The following is an 18555-nucleotide window of genomic DNA, read 5'->3' as shown; positions in this document are numbered from 1 at the left end:
AGAAAGCACTGTATACACTGTGGCAAAGTCAAAGAAACTGCGAGTGAACCAGCAATGAGCTCACTGCGGAGGTAGGGTTCAAGTCAAATGACCAGCTTTCTAACCCAAGGAGGAATTCTATCCTGTATCTGCAATCCACTTTATTAACAGTTTGCAGGCAAAGAGCAGATCTCAAACAACCTCTGAAGTTCCAACGAGCACTGCTAATAGAAGCTACCAGACCACAACACACTTAAAAAAATCACCCCTGGAGAAGAACATCTTATTTTCAGCTGCTTGAAAAGCCAGGCCTGAAAACTATTAAAAAAAAAAAAACAAAACCAAAAACAAACCACAACCAAAAAACCACCACCACCACCACCAAAAAAAAACCCACACCAAAAACTTGGTGCCAGGAATGGGTCATTGTAGTGAGTTCTTTCAGTTCCATTTAATTCAAGGTTCCAACCTCATTCAAAAGAGGAACAATGTTCCTTTTTGTGCTACTCTCTGTTTTCCAAGACTGCAACAGTAACCTGTGTATACATCCTACCAATAGCAAGTAAAACCATTCATATTTTATCAGCCAGTAGAAATGAATCTAGACAGACCTCTTGAAGTGCAGGAATACACTTAATTCATCCTTTGCTGCTTCATCTCAGATTCTTTCGTCCATTTTGCATCAAGAGAAAACAACGGAACTGTCAGTTTACAAAAGCTGACTTTTGGAAGAATTCTCCAAATAAATAAATTGCAATAAACATGCTACTGTTGAAGAAAAGGCTAGATTTCTGTAACAGCAATAAGACAACAGAGAAACCATAGCAAGGTGTTTTGACTGGGATGGAGCTAATTTTCCTCTCGAGTAGCCACTGTGTTTTGGATTTAGTATGGGATTTGGAATGTGAAGAATGTCGATAAATACACTGATGTTACGGGTTTTTGCTGGAGAGACCAAGGACACCATCCAGCTTCCCAGGTTTCATGACCGTGCAGGTGCAGGAAGCGAGGAGGGATATAGCCAGAACAGTTGATCCAAACCAGCCAAAGAGAGTATTTCACGCCATAGACGTCATACTCTGTATATAAGGAGGGGTCATCTCTCTCTCTCTCCTTTGCTTGCTGCTGGGTTTCAATTCTGTGATCACTGCTCGGGACAGGCTGTACCGGTCACTGGGACATCAGGTGGTGAGAAACTGCATCATTCATTTTGTACATTTTAGTATCCCTATATTGTGTTATTATTGTCATTTTCCTTTGATATTCTAGTAAACTGTCTTCATCTCAACCCATGAGTTTTCCTTTCTTCCAAATTCTCTCTCCCATCCCACTAATGAGGAGGAGGGAGAGTAAGCAACTCTAAGGTGACTAGGGCCAAGTCACAACAGTCTTTTTGGTGCCCACTGTGGGGCACAAAGGGGCCTGGCTAGATCAGTCAGGAGATCATCAGACTTGAATCTGAGGGTTCAAAGTTCGAGCCCCTGGACAGGCCTGAAGGGTTGAGATAAGGACAGGTTTGAACATAAGTTGAAAACAGATTGGATACAAGCATTTTCTTCCTTGTAAATCAGGCTGATCTTATTTTCTGCTTCTCTATTATGATCTAACATAAGGAAATGTAACATTTGTAGATTCAATTTGTATCACAGTTCCTGCAAAGAAGAGTAATCAATTTTTGCAGTCTCTAAATTGATGCTGAACTTCATAAAAGTAAATATGTATTAAGTACCGTTTCTAAAAGCAAAACAAAACCAGTTTACACTACTTCCAACTTGCATAACTTCTACAGTTCTCTGTATGGTGCCTCAGAAGCTGATTATTCTCATTTAGGATAATTTACCTGAACAGTAATAATTTAAAAGTGCATGCAGAAGATGCACAGGTCAACACAAGACATTTTAGTATTGTATTCTTAAAAACAATTTCTATTTGAAGTAGAAAAAGCTAAAAACTAACATACAGCTGTAGTGCTTCTAAAACAATACATGGTTAGTCAAAATTTGTGGCAGACTTCAAGTTTTAGTATTATCTGACATCCTAAATTAAGTCAAAATCCTGCCAACATTTACACATTTCACTTAAAGAAAACCTCATTCTATCAAGCTGGTAGTCATGTAGATATATTTACACTTACGACAAAATACAAATCCTTTAAACATACCAGATTTAAGAAAAGCTGTCAGGACTGATAATTTTGAAAACCACTTATCAATATGGATTTTGTACACCACCATAGTGAATATTAAATAATATATTAATTTCATAATTAGAAATAAAGTAAGTATTAGCTTCTACTGCATAACTCAGTGACGATTACTTCATTCTTCCACCACAACTTTTTTGTTTTTAAACACTTAACAAAACCAGCCATGAACAGCTGAACTCAGTTGTTCTAATATACAAGTACACATGTAAACAAAGGGAAAAAGATTATTTTCGCTGTTTTTCTCCAACATATGAAGGCTAATCTGACTTCCTGTAATGTGCTTCAAAGATATAAGTGGTCTAGAAATTCTATTCCAGAGGATCTTTTCAGAAAGAAATTGTCTGAAGAGTATTAGTTCTTCCAGAGAAATTAAGAAAAAAATCAAGTCTGTCTACTCCTTGTCTTGAAAATTCAGGTTTTATTTCAATGTACAACTTCCAAGAGTGAACTTCCTCTAAAAGGGTACTAGTGCACCTGTGTAGCATATGTATCTTCTCATATTACATGAAGCTCTCAATACTCAGAGTAGTTTTCCTGTTATTACTCTTCCGTCAAGTTGTAACACTACAAACATTGCTTTAGTCTAGCAGCTCCGTTGAAACACTAGCTCTTTGAGGTTTCACAACAAGTCTGAGAAACAGGTCAAATCAGAGTGTCACAGGTACCATACCCACTCTATAAAGGGATGTATTTTAGGACAAGGTTACAGAATAGAAATAAATCCTCACCTTGAGCTTCATCCTACTGAAGCTGCATTCTGCAGGAAACCCTCCTCCATCGTCTCAAGAGAACTAAATGCAGTACTTCAGCTAGAAAGCTGATATAAATGAGCATATAAAACAGATTTGGAAGATGAGAGTGAATAGGAAAGAAGCAAAGAAAGTTTGTGCAGCAACTAGAGTATTAGCATCAAACCCAGGTCATCTGGATTCTGTTCTCAGCTCCACTTTCAGCTTCCAGAGGACCAGAGTAAATTATTGTCCCCTACACCTCAGTTCCTAATTTGCAGAAGAGAGAATGGGAATTTGTCTACTAACAAGAGTATTAGATAAATTTATATTAGAAGATGATCTGATAATAATCACAAGGCTGTTTTAGTTCTGGTATTCTGAAGCAGATATATTTAGTATTCTAAAAAAGGCAATTGGAAGTAAGTGCAAAGAAGCCATGTTGTTCTACATCACAGTAGCAATCACTCTTGCCCCTAATAATTGAATTATATAGAATACTTCAATAAAACCTCATATTCTGACATTTTGTAAGCAAAAAATTTAATTTTAATCTTTAAAAAATTGCTTTGTGCAATACAAAAGTATTACTAAATCAGAAACAGGACACAAACCACAAGCATGAAAGAAAATGCATTTCTAGCTTTACAGCAAGTGCCATAAAAACTAATCATTCAAAATCTGCAATTTCTTCCAAGTATGCCAGCAATAAAATGTGTCTTTAAATGAAGCTGGCATTCATAGTGAACTTCATTTACCAAACTAAATCAGAAAACAAGTTCTATTTACCTGCAGAAAGGCTGAAGCAGGGACAGCGCAGAAACCTTCTCCCCACACTACCTTGCCCATAACCTCCCATCTGAGCTTTCACATCCAGTAACACATTCTCAAACTGACCATTTAGAACCTCCAACTAGCTAGAATGTGAAGTGGATGCTCACAATGATGCCTGATGAACTGTCATAACACCTCCATGTCATCCAGAAAGATTATTTAATGGTACCATGATCATATGAAATGTAGACATTAGAAAACATTTCTATTTCCTTCCAAGTTGCATTTCCAGTTTACCTTCTCTGCAGGAAGTAAAGCTGTATGGAACTGAATGCAAGTAGTCTCTAACAAGAAAAGAAACAGCTAGGAGTCTCAAAGAGTCACCTGCAAACCAAGCAGATCAAGTATTTTACTAGGGTAAGCAGAAAAGTTGCGGGTTTTTTTGTTTGGGTTTTTTTTTTTTTTTTTTTAAATGAGGTATATTTACTGAGGACTTTTTTTTTCTGGCTTCAACATATAGTTACTGGAAAAGGATGCCTTAATTATAACTTTTTATAGTTCTGCTCATTTCCAAACATTTGAAAAGAAAATGCAAGTTGTTTATAAAATTGTTTTTCTTGTTTATTTTAAATGAAGCTGGTACAGACAATGTCCATTCAAAACCCACGTCCCAGGCCAAAAGGTACAAACAAGAGTGTCAAAGTAACACCAGTTGTCTGCTGTGAACATTCTTGCGTGAATATCTGCATGTACTAATTGCTATATGAAGTTAAAATGCTTCTGGGCTCTTCTGGCAAGATATAAGAATCATTAGGGTTTTCAATTTTATGTCTTCAGCAAAGCCATCTCTGGAGCAAGGTACAGATGACAACAGTTCTAGCTTTTCCATTTCCAACTTGGTAATCTTCTTTGTTGGGTCATCAGCACAATTTAAGCAAAATAGCTCTGAGTTATGGATACACAATTTCTCCACAGTTTAGTTCTCTGAAAAACTTCATCTCGCACTGAAAGTTATAGTCCAGGAGTGAAACAGTCACACATCAAAACTTCAGGGCAGATATGGAAGTCATTAAGAACACTTGCCCACCTGGCAGATCTTACAGCCTTCGTGCCTGAAATGCACGAACCTAGTGAACATACAAATGCATGTGTGTACGTGTATTTCTAAAGGAGAGGGCAGAAGGGAAAAGGGGAGCAAGGCTGCAGCTGGATCACAAAAGTTCAGCACAATGAAAACAGAAACAATAGTGTATAATGAGCACGAGAATTCAAAATACCAGACGCTTGAAAATAAACTCCCAGAGACAGGGTGCCAGTTTCAATTCAGTGTTGAACACCACATTACAAAAGAACTATTATTTAAAAATAAAAAAGGATTAAGGGGGAAGAAAACAAACAGAAGGATCTAAACTGTTGAGTGACCCCCCGTCTGTTCCTGATAAACTTCAATCACATCTTCCTCCTCCATCCCCAGCTGTGAGAACAGAGAAAAACAGCATATAATTATAATTATAAATCTGGTGTACTGAATTCAGAGCAGGTCCTAGACAAGTTATATAATGGTTTGTTCCTCTGTCCCATCCTAATTCATTAAAGGGGTGAAAAAAAAAATTGTAGTCATCATCTCACTAGCCAACACTTGTGATTTTTAGTCCTTTTCCTTCAGTCTTACAATATCAGTCAAAGCAAAAGTGTTATCAGTGAAGTCTAAATCAGCTTGTGGAGTGGTACACATCAGCCTGGATGTTGTTAGCTTTACCTTTCTCTAAATCCATTCTTGGGCAACAGATGCACAGGAACACAACCAACACCATAGTGAATGCACTAGTTGAACAGTCACATGAATTTTATATAGCACACTACTAGCTCATAATACAGCTAAGGCCTACAGCTTGCAACTCAAAGCCTGCTTACAACTGTTCTCTCAAAGAGGGTAACTTGTTCAATTTCACAGTACACAAGTTTGATTTTTCAGAAGGTCATTACTTAACAGTGTTCCTTCCTGTTTTGTCATAACAACTGGTGAAGTCACTGGACTGCAGAAGTAACCTGTTTTCTGGTTTTTTTCACACTTTCATCTAATAAGTGTGAACTAAATATGTATTTATTCCAAAGTCACACTGAAGTTCTAGCTCAAGAATTGGGAGGTTCCTTAGTTGCTTTTTTTTTTTTACCCCCCTTTCTCTGGTAAGCAGTGACTACACCCTCCCTTCTGACACAACATTACACATGAAGGTCCAATCAGTCTCTTCCTAAACTGCATATGGGCCTTATTAAAGATTCTAGTTAGACAAATATACTCAGACTATATTTGACTAAATATAGTCCAAAAAGTTGGCTATATTTGAAGAAACACCTTCATTCTGGTTGTCTAGCAGAACAGAGAAACCAAACATTTTGGTACTCAGTTTCTCCAGTGAGCTATGTAACACTTTCCAGAAACTCACTCACCTCCTTGGGGGTATGATTATCAGTAATTCTCTGACCCTCGAAGAGGAACCTGAGTGAATTCATTGGAACACCCTAAAAAAGAAACAGATGTACAAGAAAAAAAAAACATATTGAAACTTGTATGGATTTACAAAAAACACCCACATTTTAAATAAAAACAACACATGTGAAAGTCAGAAAATAAAGTGTTAGTTTCTGTTACACAGGGAGCTCAGCTATTCTGTTGCAACCATGGAGACTACAAAAAAGTGACTCAAGGAGTATGATAGTGCTGAAATGTGTTTTTATTCCAAAGTCTTACTGGACTTCTAGCTCAACAACTTGGAAGTTTCCTTAGCTTTATTTTTTCTTGTCTTTTTCATTTATAAAGTACTGACTACATCCTCCATTCTGAGATAACATTGCACAGGAAGGTCCTGTCTTCTTCTGAACTGCGTATCAGCCTTATTAAAGATCCTAAGACAACAGGAGGAACATGACATTTATCCTTCATGAACTCCTACCCTTGCTTTCATGATCTTGTATCACCATAGGAAGGAATAGCAATCTTTACCATTTTCAGTTCTGCAAAAGCTCTACACTGGGGACAAGAAAGACCAGAGGGGAAGAAAAAGGAACACCATTCAAATGGGGAGAAAGGAACATCCCAATGGCAAAGTTGTAGTATGTCCATTGCACAGTGTGCCTCTGTTACGGCAGAATATCATACTTCAGCTCAACAGATAAGGCAAACACCTCATCTTATTCTCTTTCAAGTTATGAGCAAAACAAACAAGTGAAATATGACCTGTTCTGTGCATCAATTAGATCTCAGAAATACTGCTTCCAAATAACTAGGCAGAAAAATTCACAGGAAAGAACAGGTCTTCACACTGTTCCAACAACCCTTCTGGTCAACTTGAAAGAAATGTTCACAGTCCCTTCACCAGAAAAAGGCTACTTGACACTAAAAAATCGTATTAACTGCTGATGAAGGATATCACTCTCTGTAGAATTCAGCCCAGGAGTTTGATATAGCTGTGTTCATTCAAACAATTATTTCTTTCTAAAAAAAAATAAATTCCACATACATGCATTTTCATCAGTCAACAAGACTGCGGCATGAATTATTTCCAAGATCTTATTTTAAAAGTTCAAGTTTTTCAAACTAATCACAGTTTTAATAATTTGGATTTGGCTACAAATGTATTTGGTGTTCGATCTTTTCTGTCCTCTAACTCTAGAAGGATAGCAAAAAGAACATATTCTACTAAAGAACCCTTCAATTGACAAGTTCAACTTGTCTCAAGGTACTAAGAAAAAACCCAAAGTATTATTTCTTATGATTATACCTCCTGAAGTGAACTCCAACACAGTCACTCAAGGAAAGGCCACACAAGGCATCTATCCCCAAAGCTGGGGTAAACTAGGCCAGGGCTTCTGGAAATAGCAGCAGTGGATCCACAGTATCTCCCACAGAAACTGGAAGTGAAGATGTATTTTTGTTCTTTAACTGTAGCTACTATTTACCTACATCCACAATTAATGTTGCAGATTTCTTTAACTTAGGGCATAATAGCTAGTGTTAATTGATTACCATATTAATGGCTGTAACAATGCCTAAGGCTGCTCTCATCCTAAGCTACAGTATTCTACAGCTTTAAGGGAATTCCACTTGGAGATGGGGGATTTTACAGTAACTATAAATGCATTCTAGGGCATTTTAAAAGGTGATTTCTATGTCTACTGAGTAGTCATTATATATTTTAAAACAGTAATTTTAACCTACTACAAAATTTCAAACTGTCTTAAATAGAAATACCTTTACTTGTCAAAAGAAATTAGGAGATCCTTTATACTGTACCATCAGATACCTGTCCTGCTGGTAACTAGATAGAAGCTTGACTGTCTCAATAAATATCTTTATTTGAAAGAATAGTGAGAAAAGTAAAGCTAAAGTGTTTTGGTTTTTAATTTTCTTTTTAAAGAGAGAGTCATTGTTTCACAAACCTGTCTTTGACAGTATGATTCTTTGAGTTTCTTGAGGTGTGTTGTCATTTTCACCTTGAAGTGAATTTCACTGCTGTCCTAAGAACAGAAAAGAAAAGAAGTTACTCTCTTTGTAGTAACTGCTTACTTTATCTATGCTAATTTTAATGCTTTAATTAAGAAAAACTTCCATAAACCTAACATCAAATGCAGTTTAACCATCACACATACCTTAGTGCGTCATAATGTGAAGCTCCAGGATGATTTATCAGCTGCTAAAATCATCATGCACTTCCATAGGAAGCTTTATTTTAAAACAGATGGCATAGTATAGTCTTAGGCTCACTATGGAGTTTTTTTGATTAAAAAGTACTAAAAACCATACATGGTTCAGTCTGTGCTTCCATCTTTACCCAGCTGACATATTTATTAAATACAAACATACAGGGGACTTCTGCTCTAAGATTCCAAGAGAGACAAGTTAAAGCTTGCACTTCAAAATATATACAAAACTTAATTCAATTAGAGTAATTATCTATAAGTTAGGATACAGGCAGGCTTTGCAACACAACACTAACCTGAAGAGAAATCTTAGGTGTCATTACTCTATAGTCCTTCCTACCAGTCATAAGATACAAGTAACTACAACTGTCAAAATAACGACAGATAAACCAGACTGAAAAAGGTTCTGTGCAAAAACCATGTGGGTCACACAGCTTTTTAATGTGTTCTCATAATTGTCAACTAAATCAGCAGGAGGTAAGCTAGTTTGTGTTAGCCCTACTTTAAGTCACCTGTCTCCAGTCAACAGCATAGCAATTGCGCTAGTACTCCAACAAACAATACTGAGTTATGTCATCCGAGCTAGGGGTTCTTCACACAGAACTTCTGTTCAGGGAGGATCTCGACATTCACGTTCTAACACAACTTGAATTCAGACTTATAATTCACCATTCACATCTACCAGCATGCCAGCCAACAGAATCCTCTTCCTAGGCCTGTCCAAGAAAGTTGACCCTATGCATAATGTACTATACGAACTCTAAAGATCTGAATTTATCGGTTTTGCCACATATTTCATTCATATCCTTGGATAAATTAATCCCTCAATACATCAGGTTCCCTAGGTGTAAGACGAGGATCACACTGACCAAATCCTGAGTCATAAGGATAAGTTACTCAAGCTGAAAAAAACCCCAACCAAACGACCAAAAAAACAAACCCAAAAACAAAAACAAAAAACCACCCACACAGGAGTATACTAACACACATTACCAGCAACTGTTAAGTAGTTTATTTATGGCAGAGGAGGATCCACAGTGAAGAACTGAAAGTATCAACTTTCATTTCTTCATTTCTACAATGCAAAAGCTCACACCTCCACCAAATGTCAACAAGTAATTACGTAAGAACTCACCTGCCCAATGACTTTGAGTTTTATGTATTCCCCTTCTTTCTTATCTCCTAAGTCCTCAGCTGAAGGTTTTGCTTCCTGCAACAAAAACATTTTAAAAAATCTGATCAGTTCAACACTTATTTTCACTGGACAGTATCACAGCTGTCATCCTCCTCATTACATGAAATCAGACTACCCAAGTCTGAAAATAATAGCAATATAACAATAATATAGCAATATAGTATTGCCTGTCTGCCTGTGAAAAGTTTAATTAATGTGGAAGAGAAACACTGTGAAGAACATAAGAGATGAGAGAATAATCATTTGGAAATAGATGACAGATGCAAAAATGAGAAGCATTGTTTTATACCACTAACTCCTAGTCAACAAACAGACTGCAAAAAAAGAAATACAGGAAGTGTACTAAGAGTCTCAGTTATTTGACAGAAAAAAAAGAATGTCATGACAAGAGTAAACAGAAAGCACTTGTGGCATCCTATCACCGTAAAGAAAGTGAACCATGCAAACATTTTTCAGTCTATTGCATCAACAGTAATCACTACTTTCAAAAGAATGGTCAGCCACCTTCTTTACTATGACAGCAAAACAACATCAAGTAACAGCTTCCTTCTAGCATGTTTGCTTTAAGACCACAATTCTTAAAAGTTCTTAAAAATTGCAGTTCTCAAGACTATAGTGTTTTGATATCTTTCCAGGATAAGAATTAACTGTACAGACAAGTTTGATTCAACAACTTGAGCACTAAAGCTCAAAAGGGTTTAAGTATTATGCTCTGTAAGACACGAATTAAGGACATCAAAGTTTTCATGTTAACTGCTGATAGATAAGACAAGTGAGAGATCAGGTACCATTAACCCCATCCCTTGCTTGTCACTACATATTCTGGATCAGGCCTTTAGTTACGTTCCACTGCAGCACAAGGGGATTTCACAGACACTGCCTCAAGTCCAGACAGTGCTCGATGAAGAAATCTTCCCAAGTAGTCAGAAACAAGGATACTCTGCTGATCATGTTTCAAATCTTCCTTTCATATTTTAGTGCTTAACACAGCAGACAAAATAAGCAAAATATGTACAGGTGCCTACTACATATGTTTTCCTAGACCTAAAGTGACTTTTTGCTGAGTATACAGAAATATCCTTTGTACGGTTGGACGTGAACTTTAGGATCAAGTGCCAAAAACATATATTAAACTTCTGCATTAAGTCCATCCAGGTAGGCCTTTACTATCTCCCGATTAAAATGGCAAACAAGCCTTCTTCAAGCATTTTTTAACCTAAACAGGTTAAACATGTGCAGCTTATTTCAATGTTAAAGTTCAGGGAAGGGCAGGAGGGTTTAAAAAAAAAATCTGCAAACACCTTCCCTATTTGTACCAGCCTCAGTCTGGAGAAAAGAGACAGGAGGTGCTCTTTGTATCAGTTTGACTCATTGTCTCGAGCCAGATCCATTCAGTTTCTGTGACAACAACAACAACAAAAAAGTATGAGCTAGAGACTCCACTCGAGTTGAATACCTTTTTAAAAATCATTTTTTTATTTAATACCCACCTGGGCACAACCTAGACTGCTGGTACTGATTCACCACCCTTCAAGCTCAAACCCAAAAACTGACCCTAAGCCTTCAAGAAACTGGACAATTACCCTCAGGTCTCCAAGCAAGTAACTTTTGAAGTGTGAAAGGAGTCTTCACTAGTAACACAGTCACAGCAACTGTGCTCCACACCAAAGTTTTCCCTTTCTAACCCATCTGAACTCTAACCTCATGGGACTATTTGCAGGCATAAAAATACCCTGGTGTCCACTCCTGATTAAAAAGAGAAAGAAAAACAAGGCCCTGCAACATGTTCTGATAACTTGCACAAACAGTATTTTTACTGTCCGTACGCATGATCACTAACCTCTAGGAATCAAAGATTCAAATATCTACAGATCTGAAGTCTGGAACTTCAAAACTATCTCCTGTTTTGCTGTCACCAAATGAATCTGTAAGAACATCCTGTCCCTTTACACGATGTTTCAGGTTAGTTACTGTCTGCATTTACTTTGCATGGCAGCACATTATCCCAGCAGTAGAGGCATTTGTAGCAATTTAGACAGTTCTGTCCATTGTAACAGATCTACCCACTTAGCTTTCCAAAACAAATCACCCTGTACAAGGTATGACAAATCATCATTGCTACTATGACAGTGCCTCTGGCCAACATGAGTAGAAAGCAATGACTCATAAGATGTTTGATTCCTACCCTCAAGGAATAGTACTAAAAATTAATAAGGGAAGCAGCAAACAGTAGAAAAAGCAGAGGGAACTGGAGTCCTGAAATATCCTATCGTAAAAAAAATGCTCATTTAAAGACCCAGAAACCTCTCATCCACAAAAAAAAAGAGCAGAACTGTAATTTCAGGAAAAGAGAAATAAAGATCAAATCAAGGTTGACAAAGCCAATAATTGAAGCTAAAGGAAAAAAAAAAAAAAAAAAAAAGAGAGAGAGCAAAATATTTGAAACCAGAATACAAGACCCAGCAAGTCTGAAACAGCTCCCTGCAGTCTGTCAGTGAACTATACTGCCATTCAATGACAAATGGTAAAGCCAACACAAAAACACTTAAGAACAAAGAAAGCAAGGAAATTGCAAAGTTACTGAACTAGAAGCATTCACTAACAAAATCCTGGATCAGCAATCTGCAAGCAAGCTTCCAGACTTTCACCCTAAACACCAGTTCTTTTCACAGTGCAAGTATGTAATGAAACAGTATGTACACACACACACAAAAAAAGACTACCATACAAACATAACAGGAATATCACAACACTCCAAGTTCTAACTTTTCATTAGATACATAAAGTTTTACAGGCTTCATTCTGCAGTTTTCCTAAATAGCACAAAATGAGGATCCCAATACTGTCTCACATTTATTTATCAACACCAAATTCATGACCATAAAAAGCACCCAAGGTTTCTTGGATGAAACACACTGGCATTGCTATTGCAACTAACGAAACCACAAATAAAACATTGTAAGGCAAGGCAGTATATTGCAAGTTCTCCTCCAATTTTCTGAAGTGCTCAAATTTCAATGTCCAAGTCTAACTCCTCCCCCATACTCAACACATTTCAGATAATCTTGAAAAAAAAAATTAACAAAACGAAAATTAATAGAGGAACAGGACTACAACATACTTCCTAAAACAGCAAATAAACTCTTACATTTGTTACCAGAAAATGCAGATAAACTATAGCATTCTTTACTACTAGTACATGAACAGATAAAAATGCCAGCATCTAGATTCAATTAAAGCAAAAACAGCCTGAGATCCTTGAAGGGAGGGGAATAACAATTATTTTTATTTCTGCTTAGATCTCACCAAACAGCCATGTGTTTTTTGAAGTCTGCCCTTCTTGCAAGTGCTTTAACTTATCATAAAAAGTTAATTTCCTACTGGAAATACAGTAACTAAAAAAAGTATGCTTCTTTATTTATACTAAAAAGACAAGCCCTAATTACCATAACTGGTGATAAAATACGTTCTCTTAACTTAATTCCAGGGCCAAAAAGAAAGAACCTGTAAGCAATCCACAATTTTGGGAAATCCCATTATTCCTGTATGATAAACAGAGGAGTGAGATTTATAGTGCTGTATTACTGTATGTTATATGGTTACTTAAGCATCTATTCAGCTCTTGTTGCAGTCCCCCCAGAAGTGAGTGACACAACATAACAATGTTTAGTTTATTTATTATATTATTAAAAAAAATTAAAAATCAAGGTTCTTATTCAGAGACCTTTAAGACACATATTCAAAAAAGGTTATCATATACAATGAATTTTACACACTCCAAGCAGCCCCAAAGAACAAATATGTATGTGTTTTAGCAGAACTTGCCTGGAGAAGGAATTACCTAATGAAAACTGCTATGTGTTAAAACATGCCTTGGTTCACAAATGCAGAGAGCAGGTCACGTGAAGATCAGTCTACAAAATCTAGTTCAGAATTTGCCTTTTCTTTATGCAGCCACTGGAAATGTGTCCTCGTGGGTGCCAGCAATAGGTGTGCTCCCAGTTGCACTCTCCCAGGCAGAGATAGGCAGCAGCACCATCCTCACCAGCAGAGCTGCACTGTGGTTGAAAATCAGGAGCAGGGTGGAAGACCACCAGCACATACAGCAATGGTTTCTATTCACGGGTCATAATGTATCAATGTAGACATAGTGTATGCTATGCTTAGCCTTGCCTCTGTCTACTTTTAATTTCCTGGCTGGCACTAGTACTATTCTTGACTTCACAGCACTGCAGGAAACATTTGTAGATACTGACATTGATTTTTCCGAAGTTGAATCGTCATGACAAAGTTAGAAAACACTGCCATACGAAGGCGATATAAAAAATGAAGCAAAGCAAAACACATTAAAACCGGAATGCTGTTTTAACTTTCCACTAGCAGGTCACATAGCCTGAAGCAATAGTTGTAAGCAAAGGGCTGTACAGATGCCACACCAAGCAAGCCAGGAACTTGCAGTACAAGTAACTATTTAAGTCCCCAGTCGAGAAATCAGAATTGACAGGAACATAACGATGTGCAAGGAATGAAGGCAGGACAGAGGCTTGGTGAAGGACGGGGTGTTTAATATAGGCAAGCAACGCTCAACTAGGAAAGTCTGTTTTATCCCCCCTCCCTCTTTTGCATTCCTAGGACAAACAGAAGACCTGGCAGGTCTAGCCTAACCCCTACAAAGCCTGCTCCGGGGGAAGAGCATCCTACCACACACCCGAGAAATGGAAACCGAAAGGAAACAATTGTTGTGCAACACGGTTCGCCCCTCGCTGCACTCCCGGGTTTCCAGGGCCGGGGCTGGCCCGGTGGCGATCCCGGCCCGGGGCGCCGCGGAGCCACCCCTGCTCCGGCCGGACGCTGGCCCCCGGCCATCCCCCGCCTGCAGCTCGCCCCCGTGCTCCTGGCGAAATACCCTGAAGGAAGGGGAAAGGGGGATTAAAAGACAAAGCGGGGGGCAGAGCTCGGCCGGGGTCGGAGATGGGCATCCCCACACACGCTCCCCGAGGGGGAACATCCCCACAGCGCCTCCCGGGCGGCCGCGGCTCCGCTCGCCCCGGGCCGCCCCTCACAGAGCGCGGGGCCGGGCCTGGCCGAGGGGGTGGGGGGGGCCGCAGGCAGCTCCTCCCGCCCCCCCGGGGCCTGCCGCCGCCGCCCGCCGCGCCGTCCCCCCAAGTCCGGCGGCAGCTCCCTCCCGGGGCGGGCGGGGCCAGCGGCGCCCGTACCTGGTCAGACATGGCTCGGCCCCGTTGCGTGCGGCAGGCTTGGCTGGGCCGCTGCAGGCGCTCCGCTCCTTTCTCTGCCCGCAGCGCAAACACAGGCCGCGGCGCGGGCGGGATTTCCTGTGCGCCTGAGCTCACTTCCCGCCCGGCCCGGCGCAGCGCGGCCCGGCGGCTCCTCCCCGCCCGCACCGGCACCCGCGGCAGGCACCGCCTTCGGGCCCCGGGGGGCCCCGCGCCGTAAACCCGGACGTACCGCTTCCCCGGGCTCGCCCACACCGGCCCGACCCCGGGCAGAGGCAGGGAAAGGCGGCCAGGCCGCGGCAGGGACGGCGGCTCTCGCCAGGCCCGGCATCTGCGAGCTCAGGCCCGGCTACAGAAAGGCACCTAATGGCCTGCCCCAGATACGAAAAATAGGTGTTTTCGTAAACTCTACTAGTTACAGGCAGTTTAACGACTGAAAATACGGGTCTGCACAGCCGTTTTGTCCTGCCCTAGAGGAGCTACGCCAAGCCATGTAACTCTTCCAACAAAAGCAGACTTAACAGCAAAAGTCACTCTCGTTACACCTACCTGTAATGACTTGCTAAGGTTTTTACTAAAAGCTATATTTAACAACAAAGCTCACTTTTCCACTTATGCAGTTTGCATTTCTTAAATCATTGTAACTATGCAAAGTAATAGGACCCGCATGTATTAAGTGAATTTGCACTGAGGCAGTTGCTCTTGCACAAACTTTTAGCAATACACCGTACTAGCAGAGAACGGATGTTCTGCTTTACATCCCCGCAGCGCAGCTATTTAGAGGTTTGCACAAGAAGCAACACCTACACCTTAAAAATAATACATTTAGACTCCAAGCCGTTTGGACTGCAGCACGCAACACTAACATCCCTCTAGGACAACTAAGGCAACTCCTGCGTGGCACTACTGCTAGAGTAAGTGCCTGCTTGGCGTTTAGCAGCCAGTAATAAAATAACAATGTTACTGTAAACTAAATGGAACAACAGAAGTCAGCCCACTGAAACAAGGAGATTCTTATCTGGATGCTAGTAGATAGGTTTTTAACTTTACCAGCTACCTTTGGGGAAGGGCGAGAAGCCTCTTTGGGCAGAGCACATCCATCGACACAGAGTCTCCAGCGCCCTGCATGCCACCTTCCTTTGTAACACCACCAAAGCAGCCGCACTCTGTGTCCGCACTGCTGCATTTCACTGGCTGAACGGCGTGTTACAACATCGCTGCACCAAGAGATGCACTTTCACTAGGTAGTGAAACTACACAGTATCTAGACTCATGTGAATAAATTTTAATCACAACCGTTAAAACAACTGAGAAGTAACAAGGAAGAAAAAAACCAAACAAACAACTAAAGAGAACCAAAACAGATGCTATGCAGAGCTATAGAATTAAGATGATCTTTCTCAGGCAAGGCCTAGTAGTAGGAAAGCCAGATACGTTCATACTGTGCCACAGTTACAGTAAGAGCTCGTTATGAGCTTAATAACACTACACAATGCATCAAAATAACCATTCAAGGGCTTCACAGAAACACAAGATACTAACAAAACAGAAAATGACAAATACATACTCTGTCCTAAACATCACTGCTATTACAAATGAAAGCGGTTCTAAGAGCAGAGAGAGCAGCCTTGTAACAATAAAGCTAGTGTCTCAGACTCTGGCACAAAATCTGAGTGTAATTCTTCGTTTTCCCAATTTTTCTACACCATCCTTTAATAAAAGCTAACGCTCACGTGAGTCAGAATACAGTTACCTATCCCTGTACATTGCAATAAAGGCATAACGTTGAAGCACACATTTGCAGATGCACTGAGTGACAGTAACACCACCTCTCTTTACTCTCTTCTTACTCGGATGTTTGGCCTCTTCAAGACACAAGCTTGCACAGCATCCGCAAAGCTATTCTCCATTCAGCCCACAAGAACTACAGAAGTACATCAGCAAAACTCACACTTTTATTCTCTGACAGCCCAAATTCAACACAAGAAAAAAAAAAAGAAAATGCTGTTTTAAAAAGACTAAATATACCTAAACAAACTTCTTCCCACAAAGCCCAAAGTCATCCTTGCTGCTGCAGCCACTATCGAGGCTACCTGCCCTAATAACCTCACTTAATTCTCAGATGCTTTTCAACTTCCCTGATTCCCCCATCTGCAACTAATCTCAATCACCTGAAGTCCATAAAGTTCACCTCTGTTCCTTCAAATTGCTGCTAACTAGCTTCTCCAAAGCTGTCTATATGTTTTAGGAGTGAAGAACTGTTACTGGTTTTCTCAAAAGTACTGGCCCACATAGTCTGTGCAAAGCCTTTTCAGTCCATCAAAACCAAATTTCTCATAAAACTGAACTTTAACCTAAGAACAATGTGTCATCTCATAGTGACAACATTATTTGTTTGAAAGTGGTTAGTGCTGGCAAACAGGATGAATAGTGTTCTAAGGATGAACAGTGTTTAAATCGGACAACTAAGTAACATTTACTCTTAAATTTGCTCTTCACAACAGTAGTATTCCCCTTGAGCCAGCAGCACCAGAATCAGTCCTTTAAAACTAGGAGGAATCTGGAAATTCTCTTTCTACTTGAATATATTACCAGTTGTGGGACTTCAAAAAATTGTTTACCTAAAGCACCAAAGTCTCTCCTTTAAAAAAAAATTCTTAAGAATGATGTGAATTCACAGATCTCTCTATTGGCTTTCCAGCATATTCCTTACAGGAGAAGCAGGAGAGGAAATGAAGGCGTGCTGACTCATACCGATGGTTGCATAAAATGGAGCAACAAATGTTTGATATTAATCAAGCCCAAGAGTTGCTTGGAGCCTCTGTTCCTGAGGGCAGGAAAAACTCTTCCTCTATTTTCAGTTCAGGTAACCTCCAATGTGAAATCAGTGGGAATTTATCAGAGCAAGGACTGGCGCTTTTTGCCTGTACTCCACTAGCACGCAGCTTTTCAATTATTCAGCAGACCCAGGCACAGAAGTAGGTCAGGCGCGGCAGCCTGCACAAAGACTCTCTTTGCTAAGACAGAAACCAGTATGTGGCACAAATGGGTGGCTTTAGCCGCCTTTGGCCTCTGCCTTCCCCCAAACAGAAACGCCCACATCCTGAGGACACTGCAGCAGTGTGGGGAAATAAGCAGCTCTTAAAATGTATGTTTTAAATGCACATATGTTGGTGCTTCTCTGTCCAAAAAGCAAACCATTTAAATATATGCAACTACACTTAGTTGCAACAGATTATTTACAAAAAGAAGCTGTACCTGCATGAAGATCTGCAGACAAGGCCTTGGGAACAAGCCCAAGGAACCAGAGTGGAGCGGGCAGAAGGGGATCCACCTCGGTGTGTGGAGAGGGCCGGGAGGACCGGCCAAACCCTGCACTGCAGGCAGGCACGGTGCAGTGCCCCAGCACAGCCTGGGGTCACCAGAGGGGCCACCAGCTCAAACCTGCATCCGGATTCACTCGGGAAACAGAAACTGCCAACACGGGCACCACAGAGCCCTCGAGCACAGACCCGACCCGGTCACCGCCAACCACCGCACCTGCAGGGCCCAAGAGGTGCCGGGCGCTGCTCCCGGGGAAGCAGCAGTTGGTGAACGGCTGCTGCGGGCGCAGGGCCCAGCGGCCGGGCGGGCACAGGACACGGGCAGGCTGGCACAGAGCGCACCGGGCAGCCGCCCGACCGCTTACACGGCGGCTTTTTACGCCAAGAGGCTTGAAGCTTCACGAACACGACGCCG

At 40.5% G+C, this 18555-nt stretch overlaps 1 protein-coding gene across 3 annotated transcripts; it reads right to left on the bottom strand.

The window, feature by feature from the left end:
* Positions 1-4283: 4283 nt before the first annotated feature.
* On the bottom strand, positions 4284-18513 carry SUMO1 (small ubiquitin like modifier 1). Of its 3 annotated transcripts, none has more exons than XM_086750549.1 (5): positions 18076-18513; positions 9524-9598; positions 8128-8205; positions 6139-6210; positions 4284-5161 (listed from the first exon to the last, which is right to left on the bottom strand). In XM_086750549.1, the coding sequence occupies exons 1-5, from the start codon at positions 18079-18081 to the stop codon at positions 5093-5095; spliced, it is 300 nt and encodes a 99-aa protein (XP_086606675.1). In that variant the 5' UTR covers positions 18082-18513; the 3' UTR covers positions 4284-5092. The 3 variants fall into 3 exon arrangements, with proteins under 3 accessions (XP_086606675.1, XP_086606674.1, XP_010117101.1); XM_086750548.1 differs by lacking the exon at positions 18076-18513 and adding an exon at positions 14800-14956; XM_010118799.2 differs by lacking the exon at positions 18076-18513 and having other exon boundaries at positions 9524-9643.
* Positions 18514-18555: the final 42 nt, after the last annotated feature.

This window comes from Chlamydotis macqueenii, chromosome 6 (genome assembly GCF_036417535.1).
Source record: "Chlamydotis macqueenii isolate bChlMac1 chromosome 6, bChlMac1.mat, whole genome shotgun sequence".
Classification (NCBI taxonomy): Eukaryota; Metazoa; Chordata; class Aves; order Otidiformes; family Otididae; genus Chlamydotis; species Chlamydotis macqueenii.
Note: the sequence above shows the minus strand (reverse complement) of the source record. Positions and strands in the feature narration are given on the sequence as shown.

Excerpts from the sequence above, each read along its gene's own strand:
- SUMO1 (XM_010118799.2), bottom strand. The coding sequence starts at position 9,613 with ATGTTTTTGTTGCAGGAAGCAAAACCTTCAGCTGAGGACTTAGGAGAT. Across the intron at positions 8,206-9,523 it reads AACTCAAAGTCATTGGGCAG|GACAGCAGTGAAATTCACTT; the intron begins GTGAGTTCTTAC and ends TTCTGTTCTTAG. Across the intron at positions 5,162-6,138 it reads ATAATCATACCCCCAAGGAG|CTGGGGATGGAGGAGGAAGA; the intron begins GTGAGTGAGTTT and ends CTGTTCTCACAG.